The sequence below is a fragment of the Balaenoptera physalus genome, assembly GCF_965194825.1.
Source record: "Balaenoptera physalus genome assembly, chromosome: 14".
Taxonomy (NCBI): domain Eukaryota; kingdom Metazoa; phylum Chordata; class Mammalia; order Artiodactyla; family Balaenopteridae; genus Balaenoptera; species Balaenoptera physalus.
Genome location: NC_138893.1, coordinates 56,618,830 through 56,638,729, shown reverse-complemented (window position 1 = coordinate 56,638,729; position 19,900 = coordinate 56,618,830). Strand labels below are relative to the sequence as shown.

The window sequence follows — 19,900 nt, the reverse complement described above, 5'->3', positions numbered from 1 at the left end:
GGGCCTAGAGCAGAGCCTAGCACCCATTGCATCCTTAGCACAGAGGCCAAGAAGAAAAGAACCACAGAAAAGCGTTAGGAAATGCCCGTTACCTGCCGAACAGCGGGTTGAGAGTGTTGGGGATGTAGTGGTCTCGATCTTCCATTACTTTTTTGCCCAGTGTTATTTTTATATAAGGGTCACACTGTGGGGACAAAACAGATGGCAGGTTATGTCACCATGGGGTGCCAGTTCACGGCAGTTTCTGGGACAGACTCAGGTGTGACTCCACCCCCGCTCGCACGCTGATGAGAAGGGGTAGCCTCAGACCAGGTCTGGGCAATGCTCCCTCTTGGCGCCATGCAGCCAGCGCACCTTTGGAGGAGAGGCAGTGGCGGGGAGCAGTGACAAAGCAATTCTCCTCCGAGGTCACATCTGTAAAATGAGAAGGGTGAACCAGAGGCTCCAAAGCCCCTTCAAGCTCTGAGATAAATCCCCACTGGGACAATCCTCCTGAACAGATTGTTTTGATAGAGTATCTTTCCCCTTGTGAGATAACAGAGCCCAGAAAGAAAGAACATGACAATTACTGTGGCTGATGACTGTAATTATGTTGCTATAGGAAAAGGCGCCACGCCCAGACTCTTACCAGACCATTGTTGTCCTGGGGCTGGAGCTCTAAGCCGCGAACAATGTAAATCCTAACCGTGCATTCCTGTGGGACGCTGTCAGGTAGTTCCCGAAACTGCCGGGGAGGGGCCGGCACGCTGGGGTCATCCGACAGGGGGTAGATTCTGAAGGAGCCCTAGGAGAGAGACACACAGATGTACTCACAGGACCTTGGGCGATCAGGGCAGAGGGCCTGGGGCAGGGTCCTTTCCCCCAGGACACTGGGGGCAGCCACGGGGGCTGTGGGATTGGGGGATGAAGAGCTGAGTTTTGTGAAAGAAATGGCTATGGTGTGCTTTGCGTGTTTCCAGTGGGGAAAGTGAGTGATGATAAAGTAATTACTTAATAGATCACAGGGGAGAAGAAAGGGCACGGCAGAGGTAGGGAGGCCTGGCAAAAACCTAGGCAAGACATGGAGGTGGCCTGGATCAGTACGATGGCAAAGGAGGTGATGAGAAGTGAAATTCTGCACATTTTTTGAAGATAGGAATAAAAATGATTATTTTTTAAACCCAATAAAGTATGAAGTGTGATTTCCCTTTTTTTTTTTTAAAATCACCCCTGTAAACCCCCTTCCATTCCCTCCCAGGCAAACTCCTGTTCATCCCTCAGGTCTCAGCTGAAAAGTGTCCCTTCTTCCAGGAAACCTCCCCGATTGCCCCTGGGTTGGATAGGTTTCCTAACACTCTCTTCTAACCCCGCACTCACCCCTATTGCAGCACTGACCTCTGCGTTGTCACTGTCTATTTATTGTCTATATTCTTCACTAGACTGTGAGCTTCCTGAGGGAGGGAAATATTTCTTGTTTATCACTCTATCTCCAGGACCTAACACAGGGCTGGGCATGAAGCAGGGACACAATAAGCAGTTTCTGAATGAGTGAGCCATCAGGCCAGCTTGAGAGGCCTTATATTTTATCTTGAAACCAGCTTACGTACAAGAGAAAGCACTAAAATTGGATTCAGAACATGTGGGTCTTAGTTCCAGCTACTTTCACTAAGTAAAGCAGCATGATGTAAGCACCTACCATGTGCCAGGTACTGGGGGCCAAAAAATGAACTCAAGGAATCCAGTCTGGCACAGGGGTGTTAAATAGGTTTGACTCTCATGCTATCTTTGGTGGCTTGGTGGAAAGCTATAATGAGAAGGATTTTGAAACCACGTGTAGGGTAAAATGGTCTGATCGATTAGCAATGTCTGCTATTGGAAAGGATTAGGAAGTAACAGCACGTCTGCCACAGATTTGCCAACTGTGGTTGGAGGGAGGGGCAGTTGTGAAAGCAGATACTTACAATGTGAAAGGTACTTTAGTAGCAGCGGGGACCTAGGGAGCCTGGCGTAGGAGTGAGTCACCCAGGGAACACTTCACAAAGAATGTGACATCGGAGCTGGCTGGCGCTTAAAAGAATGAGTAGGAGTTTGTCAGACCACAGAGAGGGAAGGAAGGGCATCCAGGGAATGAAGAAGAACTTGTCCCAGAGCTCCAAGTTGTGAGAGGACAGGGTGTGTTTGGGGCTTGGAGAGGATGCAGTGGCAGGAGAGACAAGAAACTTGTGAAAGGCCAGCCCAACCCTTGGAAGGAGTTGAGACTTGACCCGGTGGAAACTCAAGCGATGTCTTTAAACACGATCAGATTTGGTTGAGTGGAGGATGGACTAGGGTGTGGACGAGAAGGGTGGCAAGGACAGTGGATTGGGAAAGTGCTGCATTGGTCCTGCTGAAAGCCTGGGACACGCGCGCGCGTGCGTGCGTGTGTGTGTGAACTAGAGCTTAGAGAGGCTGACTCTACAGGATTCAAGGCTGCTTGGCATCAGCAGGGAGAAAGATACGGAGAATGGCTTTGAGTGTTCTGCCCCCGACCCCACTGTCCTCTTCCTTGTTAGCATTTTCTAGCATCCTTCAGATGTCAGAGGATATGTCCCTGACCCAGAGATTGGTTGTCCTTTATCCTAGGTCTATAAAGAAAATAAAGGTGGATTTTAAACAGGACAGACACACACATTTTACTCACCTTAAACTCTCCTACCACAGAAGGATCTTCATTCTCATCTGATTTGCCTCGATACAGCTTGAAAGTATCTGAGAAGTCTGTCAGGCCCTCGAATTCCGTTACCTCCTCTAGTTCACAGTCATATATCTGCAAACCATCAACAGATTCTTAATTTCTCATTAAAATACAGGTGGAATCTAAAATCAAAAAGACTGACAGTACCCAATGGGCATGAGATGTGGATGGAGCGCCAGAACTCGCACATTGCTGGCTGGAGTGCAGAATGATATGACCACTTTGGGAAAGTGTCTGGCAATTTTTTATGAAGTTACATATCCAGCTACTCTATGATGCAGAAGTTGTATTCCTAGGTATTCATCCAAGAGACGTGAAAACATGTCCACATGGTATTAGAATGTCCATAGCAGCTTCATCATCAGGAGAATGGATAAACAAGTCGTGGTATATCCATACAACGGAATATGACGCAGCAATTAAAAGGCGCAAACTACTGATGCACAAGACAATGTGATGGATCTCAAAACTACTGTGTTGGGCTAGAGAAGCCACACACACAGATACGTATTGTATGAGTCCACTTATTTGAAGTATAAAAAAAGGCAAAACCGGGCTTCCCTGGTGGCGCAGTGGTTGAGAATCTGCCTGCTAATGCAGGGGACACGGGTTCGAGCCCTGGTCTGGGAAGATCCCACATGCCGCGGAGCAACTGAGCCCGTGAGCCACAACTGCTGAGCCTGCGCGTCTGGAGCCTGTGCCCCGCAACGGGAGGGGCCGCATTAGTGAGAGGCCCGCGCACCGCGATGAAGAGTGGCTCCCGTACCACGATGAAGAGTGGCCCCCGCTTGCCGCAACTAGAGAAAGCCCTCGCACGAAACGAAGACCTAACACAGCTAAAAATAAATAAATAAATAAATAAAAAGAGTAGCTTTTAAAAAAAAAAAAAAAAAGGCAAAACCGATCTACGATGATGAAATCAGATCAGTTGTCTCTAAGAGGGTTGGAAGGTTGTGAGAAATTGAATGGAAAGGGGTACAAAGAAAAGAGTTTTCTGGGGTGATGGAAATGTTCTTTGCCTTGTTTTGGTAGTGGTTTACGTAGGTGTATATACAATTATCACAACTCACTGAATGGATTACTTTATTGTATGTAAATTATACCTCGATAAAAAGCTAGAAGAGGAGGAGGAGGGAGGAAGGAAGGAAGGAAAGAGGGAGGGATGGAGGATGGACTGTGGGGCTGATCTAGTTTATTTCTCTAAATAAGCAGTTCTTTACATGCTGGTGTTTCTCAAGCTGCATTGAGATGTTATGACAATCACATGAAAGAAAGTAGATTTTTCCACGTTCTGAAAAAATGAATAAAGAACTGGAAAACCCAAACCATTAACAGAAAGATCATCCATAGCCAGACCGGCCTAGTCCAATAGTTTGTCTTCCTCCTGGACACAGAGTTGTGATTGTACACTACATACATGTAAAAGAATCAACTTCTCAGCTAGTGAAACTGATGCTCGTTCAGAGGACAGAATAAAGCATGTTGACATTTCATGCTTTTTTGCAAGAGCACCATGACTTTGAAGGTCTCCCTTGGTCAAACTGGACAATCCTTGGCCTAATTAGTGCGGTGCCAACCCATTCCCAACCCTCGGCCAGATGTCCCCAAGCCTTAAAGTGGCAGTCACATAACCATAAATCAACAGCTGTCCTCAAGCCCCGGGAATCTTGGCAAAGCCAAAATCCATCACAAGGGGGCTCCCCAGGAGGCCAGAGGTGCTCCTGGCCCCTCAGCCTCAGCACCCACCATTGGACCTTTCAGTCTTTCACTCAGTTCTGCCTGTGGCCAGTTTTAACGCATGTCAATCCCCCACCCACAGTAGCATAGGCCCAGGTACCTGGAGTTTGGGATAGCCTTTCTGAATATATTGTCCACATTTTTCATGTTCCCCTGTGGAAGCATAATATTTACTCCACCAGTCAATAATTTCTTCCTCCTAAAGAAAGACACATGAAAATGGAAAAATCTTTAGTGATGCCCTGGATTTCCAATCACTGCAAGAAAACTCATATGTAATAGACAAGAGAAACAGGTACTTCTGAACCTGAAAGAGGCGAGATTATATGACTCTTGTTTACGTGCACCAAAGTATTCAGGATTCTTCTACCCAGAAGCTGGAGGTGAAATGATGATCCTTGGCCAATGAAATGTGTTTGGCTTTAATGGCCACAGCTACACTAGATGACTTTCTTACATTCTATGGATACAATCTATTCATTTGTCTGTTTTTACTCTTTTATCCTGTTGACTTGATATTTACATATGCAGATAAATTAAAACAAAACCTTCAGTATGTGTTTACTATTTCATCCTCCAGTATGTGTTTTCCACTGTTTCATTTCCTTAGCCCTTTTAGCCAGCAATGCGTTGCAAAACAAAGCTCACTAAGCTAAGAGTGGGTAAAACTGGTTCTAATTCAAGTTCCATCCTTTACGTTAGAAGCCATACCCTTATGTTACAAGCCACACCACATCAGGTACGTTGTTTAACATCTCTGAGCATCCTTGTCTTCATCCACTGAATAGGATAATAACACTACCTGCCCCCATCCATCTCATAGGATTGTTTTGTTTTGTTTTTTGGCCACGCTGTGCGGCATGCGGGATGATCTTAGTTCCCCAAGATCCCCGACCAGGGATTGAACCCGTGCCCCCTGCATTGGGAGCACATAGTCCTAACCAGTGGACCACCAGGGAAGTCTCTCATAGAGTTGTTTTGGACATGAAATAAGATCATTAGGAGAAGGAGCTTTGAAAGTTATAAAATGTGAAGCAAGAGTAGGGAGGCATCATGGTTTGTTTAGACCAGTGGCTCCCAACCTATTCTTGGAGATTCTAATTCAATCAGCCTGGGGTGAGACCTGGCACCCAGGATGCTTTCAAAAGTTCCCCAGGTAACGTGCAGCCAGAGTTCAGAATCCGGTGGTTCTTAGACTGGGCAGAAGGGACAGCATTTAGAATCACTTGTGCAACATTCTCAAACTGTAGAAGGCTGTAGTTTATCGAAGGCTGCTATAAATTCCAGTCAGATTTATAACAAGAATAGATCCCATCAGACCCACCCATGGCTTAATCTACCTAGGAAGAGTGAGCTTGCTCAAAATAGTGTGTCGGGCTTCCCTGGTGGCGCAGTGGTTGGGAGTCTGCCTGCCAATGCAGGGGACACGGGTTCGAGCCCTGGTCTGGGAGGATCCCACATGCCGCGGAGCAACTGGGCCCGTGAGCCACAATTGCTGAGCCTGCGCGTCTGGAGCCTGTGCTCCGCAACGAGAGAGGCCGCGATGGTGAGAGGCCCGCGCGCCGCGATGAGGAGTGGTCCCCACTTGCCGCAGCTAGAGAAAGCCCTCGCACAGAAGCGAAGACTCAACACAGTCATAAATAAATAAATAAATAAATAAATAAAATAACGTGAATTTCTTTAAAAAAAAAAAAAAATAGTGTCACCAGCAACATGGCCTCCTCTTCCATCTGGGGGGAAGGAAGAAGGAACACTCAAGAAAAGCTATTTCTTATTTGTATATGGTATATATATGTTTATACATACACCTACAGTTATTTCCCCTTTATGGATCAGTAACCCAACCCTGGATTTAAAATTTTATTTATTTATTTATTTACGTGTCAGATATAGGCAGAAAATACATGAATCTTAAGTCTAGCAAAACGTGTATAATAGTTACCTTTTCTGTTAGCTGCCCATCACATATATATGGGCAGGAAGAGGACAAACCATGTTCAGGTCACACGGAGACGGAGACCCCATGAGCATTAGGTTCAATGAGAAAGAGAAAAGGAGACGTTATTTTTCATCCATGCCTTATATTATCAACATTTTGATGGATTATTTATTCAATTCAAGATGATCTCATAATTAAACACACCTTATTGGTTTCTTCTCTGAAAATGTGCAGAAGAGTTACAAACAGTATTAAAATAAAAGGGTTGGAGGTAGCCACCCATGTCCCATGTTTTAATAGAGTTAGACAATCAATCTGTCCACCAGCATAGTGATCACAAAGGGGGTGGGGTGGGGTGGAGGTGGGGATGAATACAGTTGCTCATCTTCCTGCCCCAAACCTTTTATTCCATTTAGCTTCTAAAGTATATCCCCAACTTGGCCTAATTCTCATTCCTTCAAAAACTCCCGTCCCAAGATGTTTATGTCCAACATGACTGCAGCACCATCATGTAAGTATCTTCTCTTGATTTTTCCCCATGCCGACAATAAAGCACCAAATACATATCCATCCATAAATGGATGTCAAGTCTCTCATTGGCCAAATCCTCCCATTTGAGTTTCTGCATGGAGAATCCACCAGGAGATGAGAGAATGGAGAGCTAGGATGCTGGGGCTTGACTTTTCTCTTGGTACCTGCTGGAACATCAGCCAAGCTCACCCTTAGGGGCAGTTTGAAGAATTGCTACCTCCTAACTTCAAGTTCATTTCCACTGTGAGGGGACAGCGACTCCTCACTACAGGCGCTTCCTGCAGGGAGTGCCGGGCGGCCACGGGGCTTCTTCTGCAAGTGCCCCTTGGCATTTTCCGCATTGACTTTTGTTCAGCACACAGAAATGCCAAGAGAGGCAGAGAGACAGATAGATATAACAATTCTTTCTATTAGATTCATGTCAAAGCGAGATTAAAAGTTAAATCATCACAGCTGAATTGAGATTTTGGAGAGAGGGACTTTATGCCAAAAGTGTTTTCAACATTCTGAATGGTTCCTGAATTCATATATTTAGAGTCTGTTTATTCACATCTATTCTCAGCTATTTGAAATCATTTCAAAGAAATGAATAGTTCATGATTTAAAAAGCGTTATTCAGAACAGATTGCTGATGTTAAAATCTAGGATTAATATGGGAGAATTTATTCATGTCCGCTTGCTCATTAGTTCACGTGGCAAAGTAGCTGAAGCAGCTAAAGTAACTTGCTTCATTATATCCAAATGGCATAGAAGATTCTCCCCTGAAGCTTAAAATAATCACATTTGTTTAAAGATCGTCTTTCACTCCAAAATCTAGAAAGAATCTGAAAGGAGAGTTCAAGTCTTTAGACCGAGGTCCCCGCAGCCCCAGGCAGCTTCATGCATTTTCTTATCATACATACATGCACTGTCGTTGAAGAAGCCATTTTGCTGAGAGCTGTTGACATACTGCTTAAGCACTGGAATTGGAAGGTAATTGTTGAAATGGCCATGTAGGAACGTCTGTGTTATCTGGCTAGCACTTAGCAATTTGTCCCCAGTGCTTATTTCCCGCTTTACTTGTGGTGGTGCTGAGCCCATCTGTTAAGAGCTCCCAGGGTCACCACAGGGTAGTGGTGTGAGTTTCTGTGAGCCCGAAACTGTCACCTGAAGCCACATTCCACAGCTCCCATCAACAGCACAGTGTTGACCCATTCCCTCCATTTACCAATAAAAGGCTTGAATTGAGTTAGTGGTAATAGGTATTCATTACACACACATCGCATGTACATGTAACACATGCATATCACATGCATGCATGTATATTACATGCATGCACGTATATTACATGTATATGTAATCCAGGACATCAGCAAGCTTGTCATTGGCTCTTCCAAAGCTCAACTTTGCTCATTTGACTTTGCATAGATGAGTGCTATATTCCCCAATGAATAGGTGGTATCAGATTTTTAGAGGCAATTCCAAATAGCCTTTCTTATCAACACAGTATACCTCCAGTAGGTGTTAGGAGAGCAGCTGAGTGAAAGTTATTTATAGTACATGAGAATGACTGATACTACCTTCCTCAGTCCTGCTAAGTTGCAACTTAAAATATGATGTAAACTCAACTTTCACAATGTGTCGCTACAGTAGCCTCATCTGTTAACTACTGTTAAGATGAATGAGATTGCGGCATAGACTGGCTTTATTCTTCTTCTTGGGCCTCCATACCTGGGGCTACTGAGTATACAGAAGGCCCAAAGAAGAGCTGATTGACAATGGGAGGCAGGAAAGCTGGAGGCTGATTACAGAGCAGGATCTTAAACTGGCTTTTTCCAGAGTTGTTGTGAAAACGTACGTAAAAGATCTTAAGTATATTATACTTAGCTTCTCCCTAGGCTACTACTATTTTATTGGGAATATTTGGGGTTGTTTATAAAGTGAACATAGTGGTTTTGCATATTTGATACTGTCATTTCTGACTGTGGAGGATTCTCAGGGAATAGAATCAAACACACTGCTATGCAGTGCTGGCTGTAGAGCCCACATTTAGTATGGTCCAATTGTTAGTGAGTTTAATGCAGTGGGAAGAAAGTGGATTTCTTTAAAGGCACTGTTTATGGACATAACACATTAAAGTGCAATCATGTGCACTTTTTGGCCAGTTTGCACATTAAAACATGCTGTGAAAGTCCATCGTGAATGCCAACAGGAACGGGGAGATATTTGATGTTTTCTTTTTTCTGGGCTGGGAACTTTTTTTTTCCCTCTCCTTCTTGTCGAACTGGCTGGAATGGTTTTAGCATAGGGTCCTGAGTGAGCATTTCCACCAATTTCTTGATTTGGAAAACCACAGTGAATATAAAAGTCGGGGATATCCAATACACTGACAAATAGGGTCATTAAAAATCCATGACACTTCTGTTTCATGTACGGGAAAAAAACTGGTGTGCTACATGTATCCCTCTTCTGAATGTTGTGGTGCTGTGTATTTGCTCGTGAAATTTCTCTTTATTGCAAATGATATCACTCAGACTGTCCACACTAAAGGTCCTCAGACCTGCCTGCACATTAGAATCACTTGGGGAGATTTTAAAATTTACTGTTGTCTAGATCCCTCTCCCTCATGGAGAGTGGAGCACGGGTCTGAGTATATTTTAAGTATCCTGGGTGACTGAGGGTAGAGGACATGAGTCCACACAATGTCACCGTAGCTACTGGTGAGTGTAAGATTCAGGTTTTTTACCGTGATAAGCTGGTTTGTTATTTTATTTTAGTTGCAGTGAATGGTTGTTTGACTGAATTCACCTAATGCTTAGATGCCTGGAAGATAAAACTGACATCATCCAATGATCAGTTCTGAAGCCTACCTTTGATGCCAGTAATGGTTTGGTGTCTTCTATTTCAATAACGACGTCCCGGCAGGGTGGGGTAGACAAAAAGGAGGCTGCAAGACAATTTCATAATCTAAGATACTTACAAAAATATAGTGGTGAACATTCTACTCCAAGTTCAAGTTCAACAGCCACACAGTGGAAGGTAGAGTTTGCTCCTGGATGAGACTTACTAAATGGAGAAGACCACGTCTGAATGTAGAAAAATAACCCAATTCATTGCTTTTCCCAAAATATGATACGGTTTTAGACATTTTTAAGGGGATTTTATGGCCCATTTTTTTCTTTTATCTTAGACAATTAGCCCAATCCTGTACACAGGAAATGCTGAAAAAAGAATTGTGTCAACACATGTCTTTAGAGGATGTAGGAGTGAGGTCGGGGCAATGGGGGCTGGGGGGAGCTACACCAAAGCCTCCTTTTCATGGAATCTGTTCTAAGACACAGAAAAGCAAAGCAGGGTGAATAGTTGCACATTTCAGGGCTGAAGTTGCAGTGGCTCATTCAGCTTGGTTCTCACAGTGTACATAGAGGGAAAAGGCACACATCCTGGCTTTAAATAACTCCCAGAATATTTGTGGCTCTGGATGTTGAGGTTAGAGCAAGGGCTCAGGAGCAGCCCCTGGGCTCACCAGGTTTGGTTCAGCTGCAGGGGGTGCTGAAGCCTCAGCCTGGGGCGGGGTGGGATGAGAGGTGCAGCTACCCTTTATGGAAGAAGGCATCAGGCAGCCAGACATTCAACAGGAGGGCAGAACTCAGACAGAACAAACTCTGCCAAGCCAAAAGAACTTTGTGTTTAACCCAGCATTTGATGTATAGGACATAAAGGAGGGAAAACCCATTTTTTAGGCACCTACCATGTGCCAGGCAGTGGGCTAACCTGTTTACATACATGACCTCATTTAACCCCTCAAAAATCCTGTAGAATATGTGCATATGTGACATTATACCCATTATAGAGGTTAAAAAACAAACAAACTGAGGCTAAGAGAAAGCAAGTCATTTGCTTCCGGTTAAACAATTAATCACAAGTGAAAGTAAGTAATCTAGGTCTGTCTGACCCCAAAGCTTGTGTTTTAACCATCATACCAGAGCCCAGAGCAAAGTAGGCCCTTAGTAAATGTCAGATAAGTGATCAGGGGAGCACCGGGGAAGCAGAGGAGACTGACATTTATTGAGCATCTATGATACGCCAGTTGCTATGCTGTTGCTAGGTGCCACCCCCAGATCTATCAGAAGTCTCTAGGCTTCCAAAATAGCTCCCCTCCAACTCCCGACAACCGCAGCAACACAGAACGGGACAGCCAGGAGGGCAGGCATGCCGGAACACAACTGCATGCAAGTTCCTTCCTATATTATCATTCCTCCACTTTACAATCCTCATGTAAACAAAGCCTCGGGGACAGGAGGAAAGTTATTCTGTGTGCTTCCAACATTAGGCCAACCAAGTACATTCCTCAACTCCTACCTCAGTTTGGTTTTAAGAAACTATCAGATTGATCTAAAATAACAGGTTCTGGCCTTGGGAACCCTGTGCTCCCCATACACCTTAAGGATTTTCCTCTTCAGGGGCTTTCTGAAGCCTTGACCCCACTTCACACTAACTACAAAGAATCACGAACCAGGAGACCTCTGCCTAACCCTGACCCATAGACACAAGTAGGTCCATACAAGCGATTCTGGGGCCAGACAAAATTTGCAGCATTTGTACCTTCCTCATGATTTCACATATTTGTGTCAAAGAACTTTCTCTCATGAAAGCAGTAGGAAAAACACTAGGAAAACAGTTTCTCTCCATTAAGTAACCCCAGATAAAAGAATGCCTGCAGTTACATTAATCCTTGATGTTATAAAAGTGTTGCTGTTTTAGGCACCATCAACTCAGCACAAAAATGCTTTGCATGGGAAATGTATGGATAAACACATGTAGGGTTTTGCTCAAGTATGACTGAATTTTTTTCTCTCTTCTCTGAATCAGGGATACAGGATGCTCAGACCCACATAGCAGATGAGCTTCAGAGGCTCTGTCAAATCAATACCAAACCTTATGGAAGATTAAATAGAACTGGTTAGCAGAACAGCTCTCAAATAGAAGACATCTGTTTCAGTTTGGAGGCTACCAACGATCAGATGAATGGGTGTCAATTCTCCACTGGGCTTAATCTCATGAGCCTAGGGGCTCTGGGATCTTGTTCACGGATGGGACCCAGTCCCCAGACCCTAACACTCTCTGGCACACGGTAAATTAAAAAACAAGTAATTCTTGAATGAACAAGAGCAAAATGCTATTCGTTAGTTATTATTTAGTATAGAACCCAAAATTAAGTATTATACCCTGCTCCATCACTTATTAATTATGTGACCCGAGGCCAGGAATTTAAACTCAAGCAGGTGTTATTTTTAATTCGATAGATAACAATGAAATCATATTTTTCAAATTATATCACAACAATGTTGTGATGCATTAATGAGGCAGGACAATAGATGGAAAGCAATTTAAAATAAAAATCCCCCACTCCTTCAGTGCTTATGGAGGGGCCCCTGTATTTCCCCATCAAAATATTTATCATAGGACTTCCCTGGTGGCGCAGTGGTTAAGGATCAGCCTGCCAATGCAGGGGACATGGGTTCGATCCCTGGTCCGGGAAGATTCCACATGCCGCAGAGCAACTAAGCCCGTGCGCACAACTACTGAGCCTGCGCTCTAGAGCCCGCGAGCCACAACTACTGAGCCCGCGTGCCACAACTACTGAAGCCCGCACATGCCTAGAGCCCGTGCTCTGCAACAAGAGAAGCCACTGCAATGAGAAGCCAGCACAACGCAACAAAGAGTAGCCCCCCGCTCGCTGCAACTACAGAAAGCCCACGCGCAGCAATGAAGACCCAACGCAGCCAAAAGTAAATAAATTTATTTTAAAAAAATTTATCACAGCAAACTGCAATCACCCATTGTCTTGCCTTCTCTGCTGGATGATACAAAAAAGAATGTTCATCCAGGAGCAGGACAATTCAGAAAGTAATAGCTTGAGCATTGGGCCCCCTCAAACAAGGCCAGGACTCAAGGGTAGCTCTGCCACTTACTAACTATATTACCTTGGGAAAGTTACAAAGCATGCTGTAAATCAAACTGTTTCCTCATCTGCAAAATCTGGACAATGAGTACTTACTTTGAGAGTTTGTAAAGATTAAATCAACTCAACATGAAAAGTCCCAAGATGCTATTTAGAGACTTGCATTTACCTTTTAGCTGTGGCACGATGTCCTCCTTTCCTGCATAAGGGTCGCAGCGAAAGCGGTCCAGGCGGTCAATGGTGCACTGGCCCACAACGGGCTTGCGCCCAAACTGCCGGTGGTCGATGACCTTGATCACCAGCGGAGGCATGTACAATTCCTCCTTGGGCAAGAACTGGGGGGTCACAGAGGTAGGTGTTACTTTTCTGTTTAAGACCTGACAAGGGCAGCTTTGCCAATTAACTCCCCCAAAGGGACCAACCCAGGCTCTTTCTGCCCATTTGGTGTAGCCCCTGGGACCCACAGCGAGCAGTTCAGTAATGTACATGCCAGGCAAGCAGTCTGGAGCTGAAGGGCCTGAGCGCCGAGCCGGGATCAAACCCTGGCTCTGCCACTGACAGCTGCATGGTCTTAGGGAACTCTTCTCTGTCCCAGTGATCTCCTTAATAAGAGTAGGGGTGCTGAATTAATATATGTGAAGTGCTTAGCACTGTACCTTAGCACCTGGCTCTGCTCTGTAACAGGATGTGAAGTCAGCATTTAGTTAGAATTAGTTAAAATTTAGATCGAGATAAAACTGAACCTTCACGGGAGATAACTGTGGCTTGAGAGTCTTTCAGCCCTGGAAGTTCAATGCCAAAATGGGATGCTCATTTTTCCTCCATGCCTCCTGGTTCCTCTATATGGAATTTGGTAGCCTTGGTGACACTGTCTGATTGGGGAATCACGGGCTGGTCTCGGGTCTGGCTGGTGCGTGGTTCAGATGATTTCCACCTTCGTCTTCACACAGGAGTAGAAGCTGGGATCAACTGAGTGGCTTTCCTCACCTCTGCTGACTGAGGCTAGATTCCAGGCTAGAGCTTGGGAGGTGGGGAAGGGGCTGGGGACGGAACAAGGATGGGTAGAGTGGCCCAGGAGATCACTCTGGGATTCTGGCTCGGAGCTTTCAGGTGGCGCTCATCTGTAGCACCGCAAGGGGAAAAGTATTGGCTTTGAAGTTGGAGGGACCTTAAGTCCAAACTCTGGCCACACACTTGCTGTGTCCCCCTGTGTAAATCACTTAACATCTCAGTTTCCTCCAAAGCACACATAAGAGGGGTGAAAATGCCTGCCCTGCAGGGTTGAAGACTTAATGCAGGGAGTGTGAATGCAGCCAGCACCGAGCTCTGTGTAGCTACTGCTGCAATCTCGACAGAGTCACTGCAGCACAGCACGCGGGGCCTGGCACTCACTACGGAACTTGCATAAGGCGGTTCCCCTCTCCAGGCCTCAGCTGCCTCATCTGTAAGAGGAGAAGTTAAGCTCCAAGACCCTAGAGTTCAAGAGTGGTGTGCTGGAGACCCTAAGGGCAGAAAAATGACTGGGGTGGAGAAAGAAATGGGAAGGTTCTGGACCTTCCACCCCATGAAGCTGAAGAAATGCCTTTATTTCTTAACGCTTTGTATAGTAGAGTAAAAAATAAAGATTTTTTTCTTTTTAAAAAGTTAAGGATTTAACTGCTTTAAAAACGGAAAGACGGATTAACCTCTTCTTGCTCCAAAGTATTATAGGGTCTATGATGGAGGACTGTGAACCAGATCTGAGGCTGCTGCCTTTCTAATAACCAGAGGGTAACTTTGATGGAACAAAGTGGCACCATCCCAGGGACACCTGGAGGCAGGGCACAGTCATGGGCTCTTAGGACATGGCCCCATCACCCCGCAGCTGACCTTCCCCAGCCAGCCAGTCACCATCCAGAGGGTTCTGGTCCACGTACACCTGCAGGGCCTGGGGGTTAATATTCCGCTCTCGGGGGATCGACCAAGAGCCTGTTACAGAGAGCTGACTAGATGGAAAGTTTACTGGAGAAATACATTAGTATTGCTCATAGATACTTCTGTGTCACTGGGGTTGTTTGAAGCTTTAAGAAACCATCACTACAGTGTGAGAATCTAAGGGGGAAAAGTCACTGACAAGCTGTCTGCAAGGCAGGGTTTTTCTATTTGTTGTCAGACTGGAAATATATAAACTACAGACTTTGGAAATATATATATATATAAAATATGTGTGTGATTTGTATATATTCATTTTCAAGTACAATTCAGCTAGTCAACACACATGAACTAGTACGGAGTCTTGATACAGTACCACTTTCATGAAGAGAACAGAACTTGGGAAGTTGGGCGTCTTCTTCAGGTTTTTGATCACCACTGATTCTACCCTTTCCCCTCCACACTCCACAATGAGACTGGGGGAGGTGACAGAAGCCATCTGGTAGTTTTTCATATTTCTTAAGCCCCAAGCTAGAATCTAAGAAAACAATGTAAAGAGAAGGGAAGGAAACCCAGCGTATTAAAAATAATATTCAAAAGGAAAAATCCTGTCTTAATAACTGGTAAATTCTTTAAGATTGACTTGCACAGATTTGCCTCAAATCTCTGAGAATGTCACTCTAGAAAACCTGGAGGTCATACAGAGAAAGCGGTTTTGCCCATTTACCTCTCCTACCCAAGCTGCTAAAAAGCAGAGGGGATAAGAGTGCAGGGATCAAACCCTGGCTGCGCCATATCACAGCTCTGAGAACTCTGGCCAGTTAGTAACTTCACTGTCTCATCTGCAAACGGGGCTGAGAGCATCACCTATTGTGGGTTATTCTGAAGATCAAGTGTAAACTTCTTAACATAGTGACTGACATGCAGGCACTAAGTAAAAAAATAAGAGCTGTTGTTTAGAGTCATCTGCCTCAGTCTTAGCAAGACCCCAAGAACGGAAATCTCCAGGTAACAGCTGCTTGACTAGACAGAGGGAGAGCCCTCAATTGTAGGCAGGACGCTGTCCATCAGGCTCCTTCCGTCTATATCTGCTCTGTCTGACATGTCACCATTTCTCATTCCTCCCTTCCCTCTCTATACCTCCCTCTGAGGTCCCCTTTTCTCTGCACATAAAGACACGCTGCTCTGAGTCTGTCTCCTCTCTCCCACTTGACACAGGAAACTTAGAAATCCACTGGCTCCCCGTAAATGGGAATTCTACATTCCCTCAGGAATGTTGGGATTGACTTGTTTTTATTGCTTTGACAAGCATTCTATTTCCATGAATATTTCAATTTTTTAGACAAATTCTATAGGAAATTGGAGACAGCAAGAGAAGATGCAGCAAGATTCCATTCCTATACGAAAGATTCCATTTCTATAGACACATCTATTTGAGTTGATCAATAAAACAGAGTGAGCAGCATACCTCAACAGCAGTGAGCTGAACCACAGGCCTGATGCCCTGGGGGACCATGTACAGATTTGGTGCCCTTTGCGAGGGAAGAATGGGAAGGTTGGAGCCATCCTGTGAAACAAACATGGAAATGTCAATGCCTCCCTTTAGTTCAAGTAAATAGTGCCTGGAGTTGTTAACAAGTGTTTTGATTGGCTACTCTGAAAAAATATATGAGTGAGAACTCAGTAAGTACCTTGTGCCTCAGGATCAGCTCTGCAGTTACAAGGACATCCCCACAGGTTTTGTCTCCATTCATTACAGGGTACCAGAGAAGTTTGGGTGTGATGTCCATTTCTGAGTTTAGTTTCACCAGAGGAGAGCACATGCTTCGTCCTAAAAACTCATCTTTGCCCTAGAGAAACAAGCAATCCTTAAATTCCCCGACAAACATCCCTATAAATCTCCATCATTCCCCTAGCCATCTTAGAAATTCTCAATTACCTACCACTTTGTCATTGTCAAAAAGTTCAATGACAACCTTGGGTGGGTTCTGCAGGATTGTTTGGGGTTCCCCATAAATTTCAATTTCATCAAATATAATTGTTTGGTCCCATGTAGGATTCAGAGTTGAGTGGATGATCTCGGTGGTTTTACTTCGATGAAGGAAGGAGACATGAGCATATGGATCTAAAACAGAAAAAAAGAAAAACAGTGGGCCATGGCTGAAGTCTGAAATGGTAAAACTCCTGGAAGAAAATATAGGGGTAGGCTCCTTGACACTGGCTTTTTGAATTTGACACCAAAAGCAAAAATAAACAAGTGGGACAACATCAAACTAAAAAAGGTTCTGTGCAGCAAAGTAAACCACCAAAGAAATGAAAGCCAACCTATAGATGAATAAAGAAAAAAATATAGATAGATAGATACACACTATGAAATATAATTCAGCTTTAAAAAAGAAGGAAATTTTGCCATTTGTGACAACATGGATGAACCTAGAGGGCATTATGCTAAGTGAAATAAGCCAGACAGAGAAACACAAATACTACATGGTATCACTTATATGTGAAACAAAAAAAGTCGAACTCATAGAAACAGGCAGTAGAATGGTGCTGTCAGGGTGCCTGGGGGCAGGGGAAATGGAGAGAAGTTAGTGAAAGCGTATAAATTTCACCTACAAGATGAATAAGGTCTGAGGATCTAATGTATAACGTGGTGACTGCAGCTAACACTGTATTGTATAATTGAAATTTGCTAAGAAAGTAGAACTTAAGTGTTCTCACACACTCACGAAACAGGTAAATATGACAGACGATGAATGTTGTGGAAATCCTTCCACAATGTGTACATATATCAAATCACCACGTTGTACACTTTAAATATATTACAACTATATTTGTCAACTATATCTCAATAAAGCTGAAAAAAGATAAGAGAGAAAAAAAAAAGAAGTAATCCATTTCTCCTCCATGCTAGATAATTTCACCAAACCTTTTTGCAATTGCTTGGGAGCTGACCTATCTGAGCAATACCCTACTGTCTAACTTGAAGCTTCTGCATAAGCTAAAAGGGTGCTTGGCTTTTAGCACTGCAGCATCTCATGAATGGGATTCCTTGCTTTTGCCCTGATGATGTATCTTTTATCTCAAACTGCAAGGAATGTGCTTAGAGTTTTACGCAACTTTAGTCGAGAAATTAACTTTGACTTTCAATGATTGAGTGCCCCCTGGTGGTGAATATTCAAAAATGTCTTCAAAAACCATTTTGGAGATGTGTATTACAGAGATAACCTTGAATCTGCTTTAATCTGTGAGAAAAGGAAACCATTCACATATGTTGGTTAATATTAGTGCTCGGAACATACCTCACAATTGATGTAAGCATGCTGGAGTGTCAGGTAACTGCTCTTAGAGCTGTTTCCATAGAAGCCCCAGGGAAGCTCTGAGGGCCTTCAGGTCTTGAAGTAGAATGCTCCCCCTACAGCCCAGGGAGCCCAGGAACTATTCATGGTCCCACTAGCAACAGCACAAATCCCCTAGCAGCAGGCGCCCAGAACCTTCCTCTTAGAACCAGTCCAAAGGCAACAAAAGCAGCTGGGGTGTCAGTGTGAGGGGTGATGAAGCCTCATGGTTTGATGGTGCTGGGAATTGGGGAGCAGGCAGCAGAGGAGGTCAAGATGGACTCCAAAGTAGGGGAATGGGTGATCTTTTTGTCAACTTAAGAGAGCTACAAAAAATATATATATAAAGGTGAGGACTTACCAATTAACCCAAGAGCCCAGGGGTAAAAACCACAGCTATAAACAGAAAGCAGAAACTGCTTTTCTTAAGGTGTATTTTTAATCACTTAATCAATTAATGATTATTAGTATTAAAAGACCATGAATCCTCTCCAGCACTCAGCAACCGTGCTCAGCATACTCAGCAAGTATCTAATGACTGAGCAATTGACTTCATGCATATCAAACTACTCTCAATACAGAAAGGCTTTTTGTTGTTGTGAGAAATAACTCAAAGCATCCACTTGATGAAAAGTAGAATCAAGCTAGCCTGCTGCGTAATAACATGTGAGATGGAGACTTTTTCCCTTTACCTGAAAAGCTATCCTTGTCTAGAGCCATGAGGTTTCTGGCTTGATAGATATAGCAACGCAGATGGTAAATGTAGACTCCTAAAAAGAACAGGATGGAGGTTACTTACAAGAAACAGAACACCGTATTTCTATTTGGAGATAATATATGCTTCAGATAAATGGGTTACCCAAATCTATTTCCCCACGGTAAAGAACACATATACAGTGGTGATGACATGTCTTCCCAAAGTAGTTCTGTCTCCTGCAAAATGAAACTTATTTAAAAAGTACTACAGGAAGCTCAATGCAAGTGTGTCAATCAGGAGAACATACTCCTGGTGTAAACTACCTGGATTTAGGGTACTGCTTGTCATCGCCGACCTTTAAAATGACACTTGGTCTCTAGGAGTTATAGAAATAGGGCTTTCCAGACCATTTCAGCACCAGATCTAGGAAACAGTTATCTGCTAAACGTTTCTTTGATATTTCAAAGACTTTATACTCCTTATCATTATTATACTAATGCATATACGACCCTCCCCACTATGCTGCCATCCCTCCCTGCCCCTGCAAACACACATAATTTGAGAGGCAGGAGAGCATTTTGATTCATTACACAGATTCTGGGAACCAGACTACTTGAGTTCAAATCTTGTCTGTAGTGCTTACAAGCTATAAGATCTTGGTCAAGTTATTTAATCTTTCTGCATTTGGTTTCCTCCTGTAAAACTGGGACCAGTAATAGTACCTACCTTCTAGGGTAGTTATAAGAATTAAATGAGTTAATATATGTAGAGTGCCTGGCATATGCTAAGACTTACATGAGTATTTGCTATTATTATTACAGAGTAGGTCTGCTTCCAAAATTCCTGAAGGTTATCACTGAAACCAACCTTAACTTTTTGAACCTTTTTTCCAATTAGAATAATCTTTTGTGGGAAGCTTAATAGGTAGCATGAGTACATATCAGAGAGATTATGTTGAAATCAATGATTTGACCACCCTCTACCCCAAATATAATTTTGAAAACTGTATTTTAAAAAATCGTCTCCATCAAGTGATGAAAATGAAAGTCACATTTGCATAAAGGGATTTTTATCTATCATATTTGGTGAA

The 19,900-nt window shown here is 43.8% G+C and overlaps 1 protein-coding gene across 4 annotated transcripts in view; it reads right to left on the bottom strand.

Annotated features, from left to right (window-relative positions):
* The window catches only part of MYOF (myoferlin), a 156,558-nt gene that overhangs the window by 23,329 nt on the left and 113,329 nt on the right, over window positions 1-19,900 (bottom strand). For 2 of the 4 annotated variants that reach the window (XM_082423539.1, XM_082423540.1), the window contains 13 exons: window positions 18,806-18,883; window positions 16,719-16,900; window positions 16,467-16,625; window positions 16,244-16,342; window positions 15,152-15,313; window positions 13,034-13,199; window positions 9,770-9,846; window positions 7,823-7,879; window positions 6,393-6,404; window positions 4,551-4,649; window positions 2,660-2,785; window positions 629-784; window positions 93-184 (listed from right to left, as the gene is read on the bottom strand). In XM_082423539.1, coding sequence (XP_082279665.1) covers window positions 93-184; window positions 629-784; window positions 2,660-2,785; window positions 4,551-4,649; window positions 6,393-6,404; window positions 7,823-7,879; window positions 9,770-9,846; window positions 13,034-13,199; window positions 15,152-15,313; window positions 16,244-16,342; window positions 16,467-16,625; window positions 16,719-16,900; window positions 18,806-18,883 — 1,465 coding nt within the window. The remainder of the gene's footprint in view (window positions 1-92; window positions 185-628; window positions 785-2,659; window positions 2,786-4,550; window positions 4,650-6,392; window positions 6,405-7,822; window positions 7,880-9,769; window positions 9,847-13,033; window positions 13,200-15,151; window positions 15,314-16,243; window positions 16,343-16,466; window positions 16,626-16,718; window positions 16,901-18,805; window positions 18,884-19,900) is intronic. The other 2 variants (XM_082423541.1, XM_082423542.1) reach the window with 1 other exon arrangement.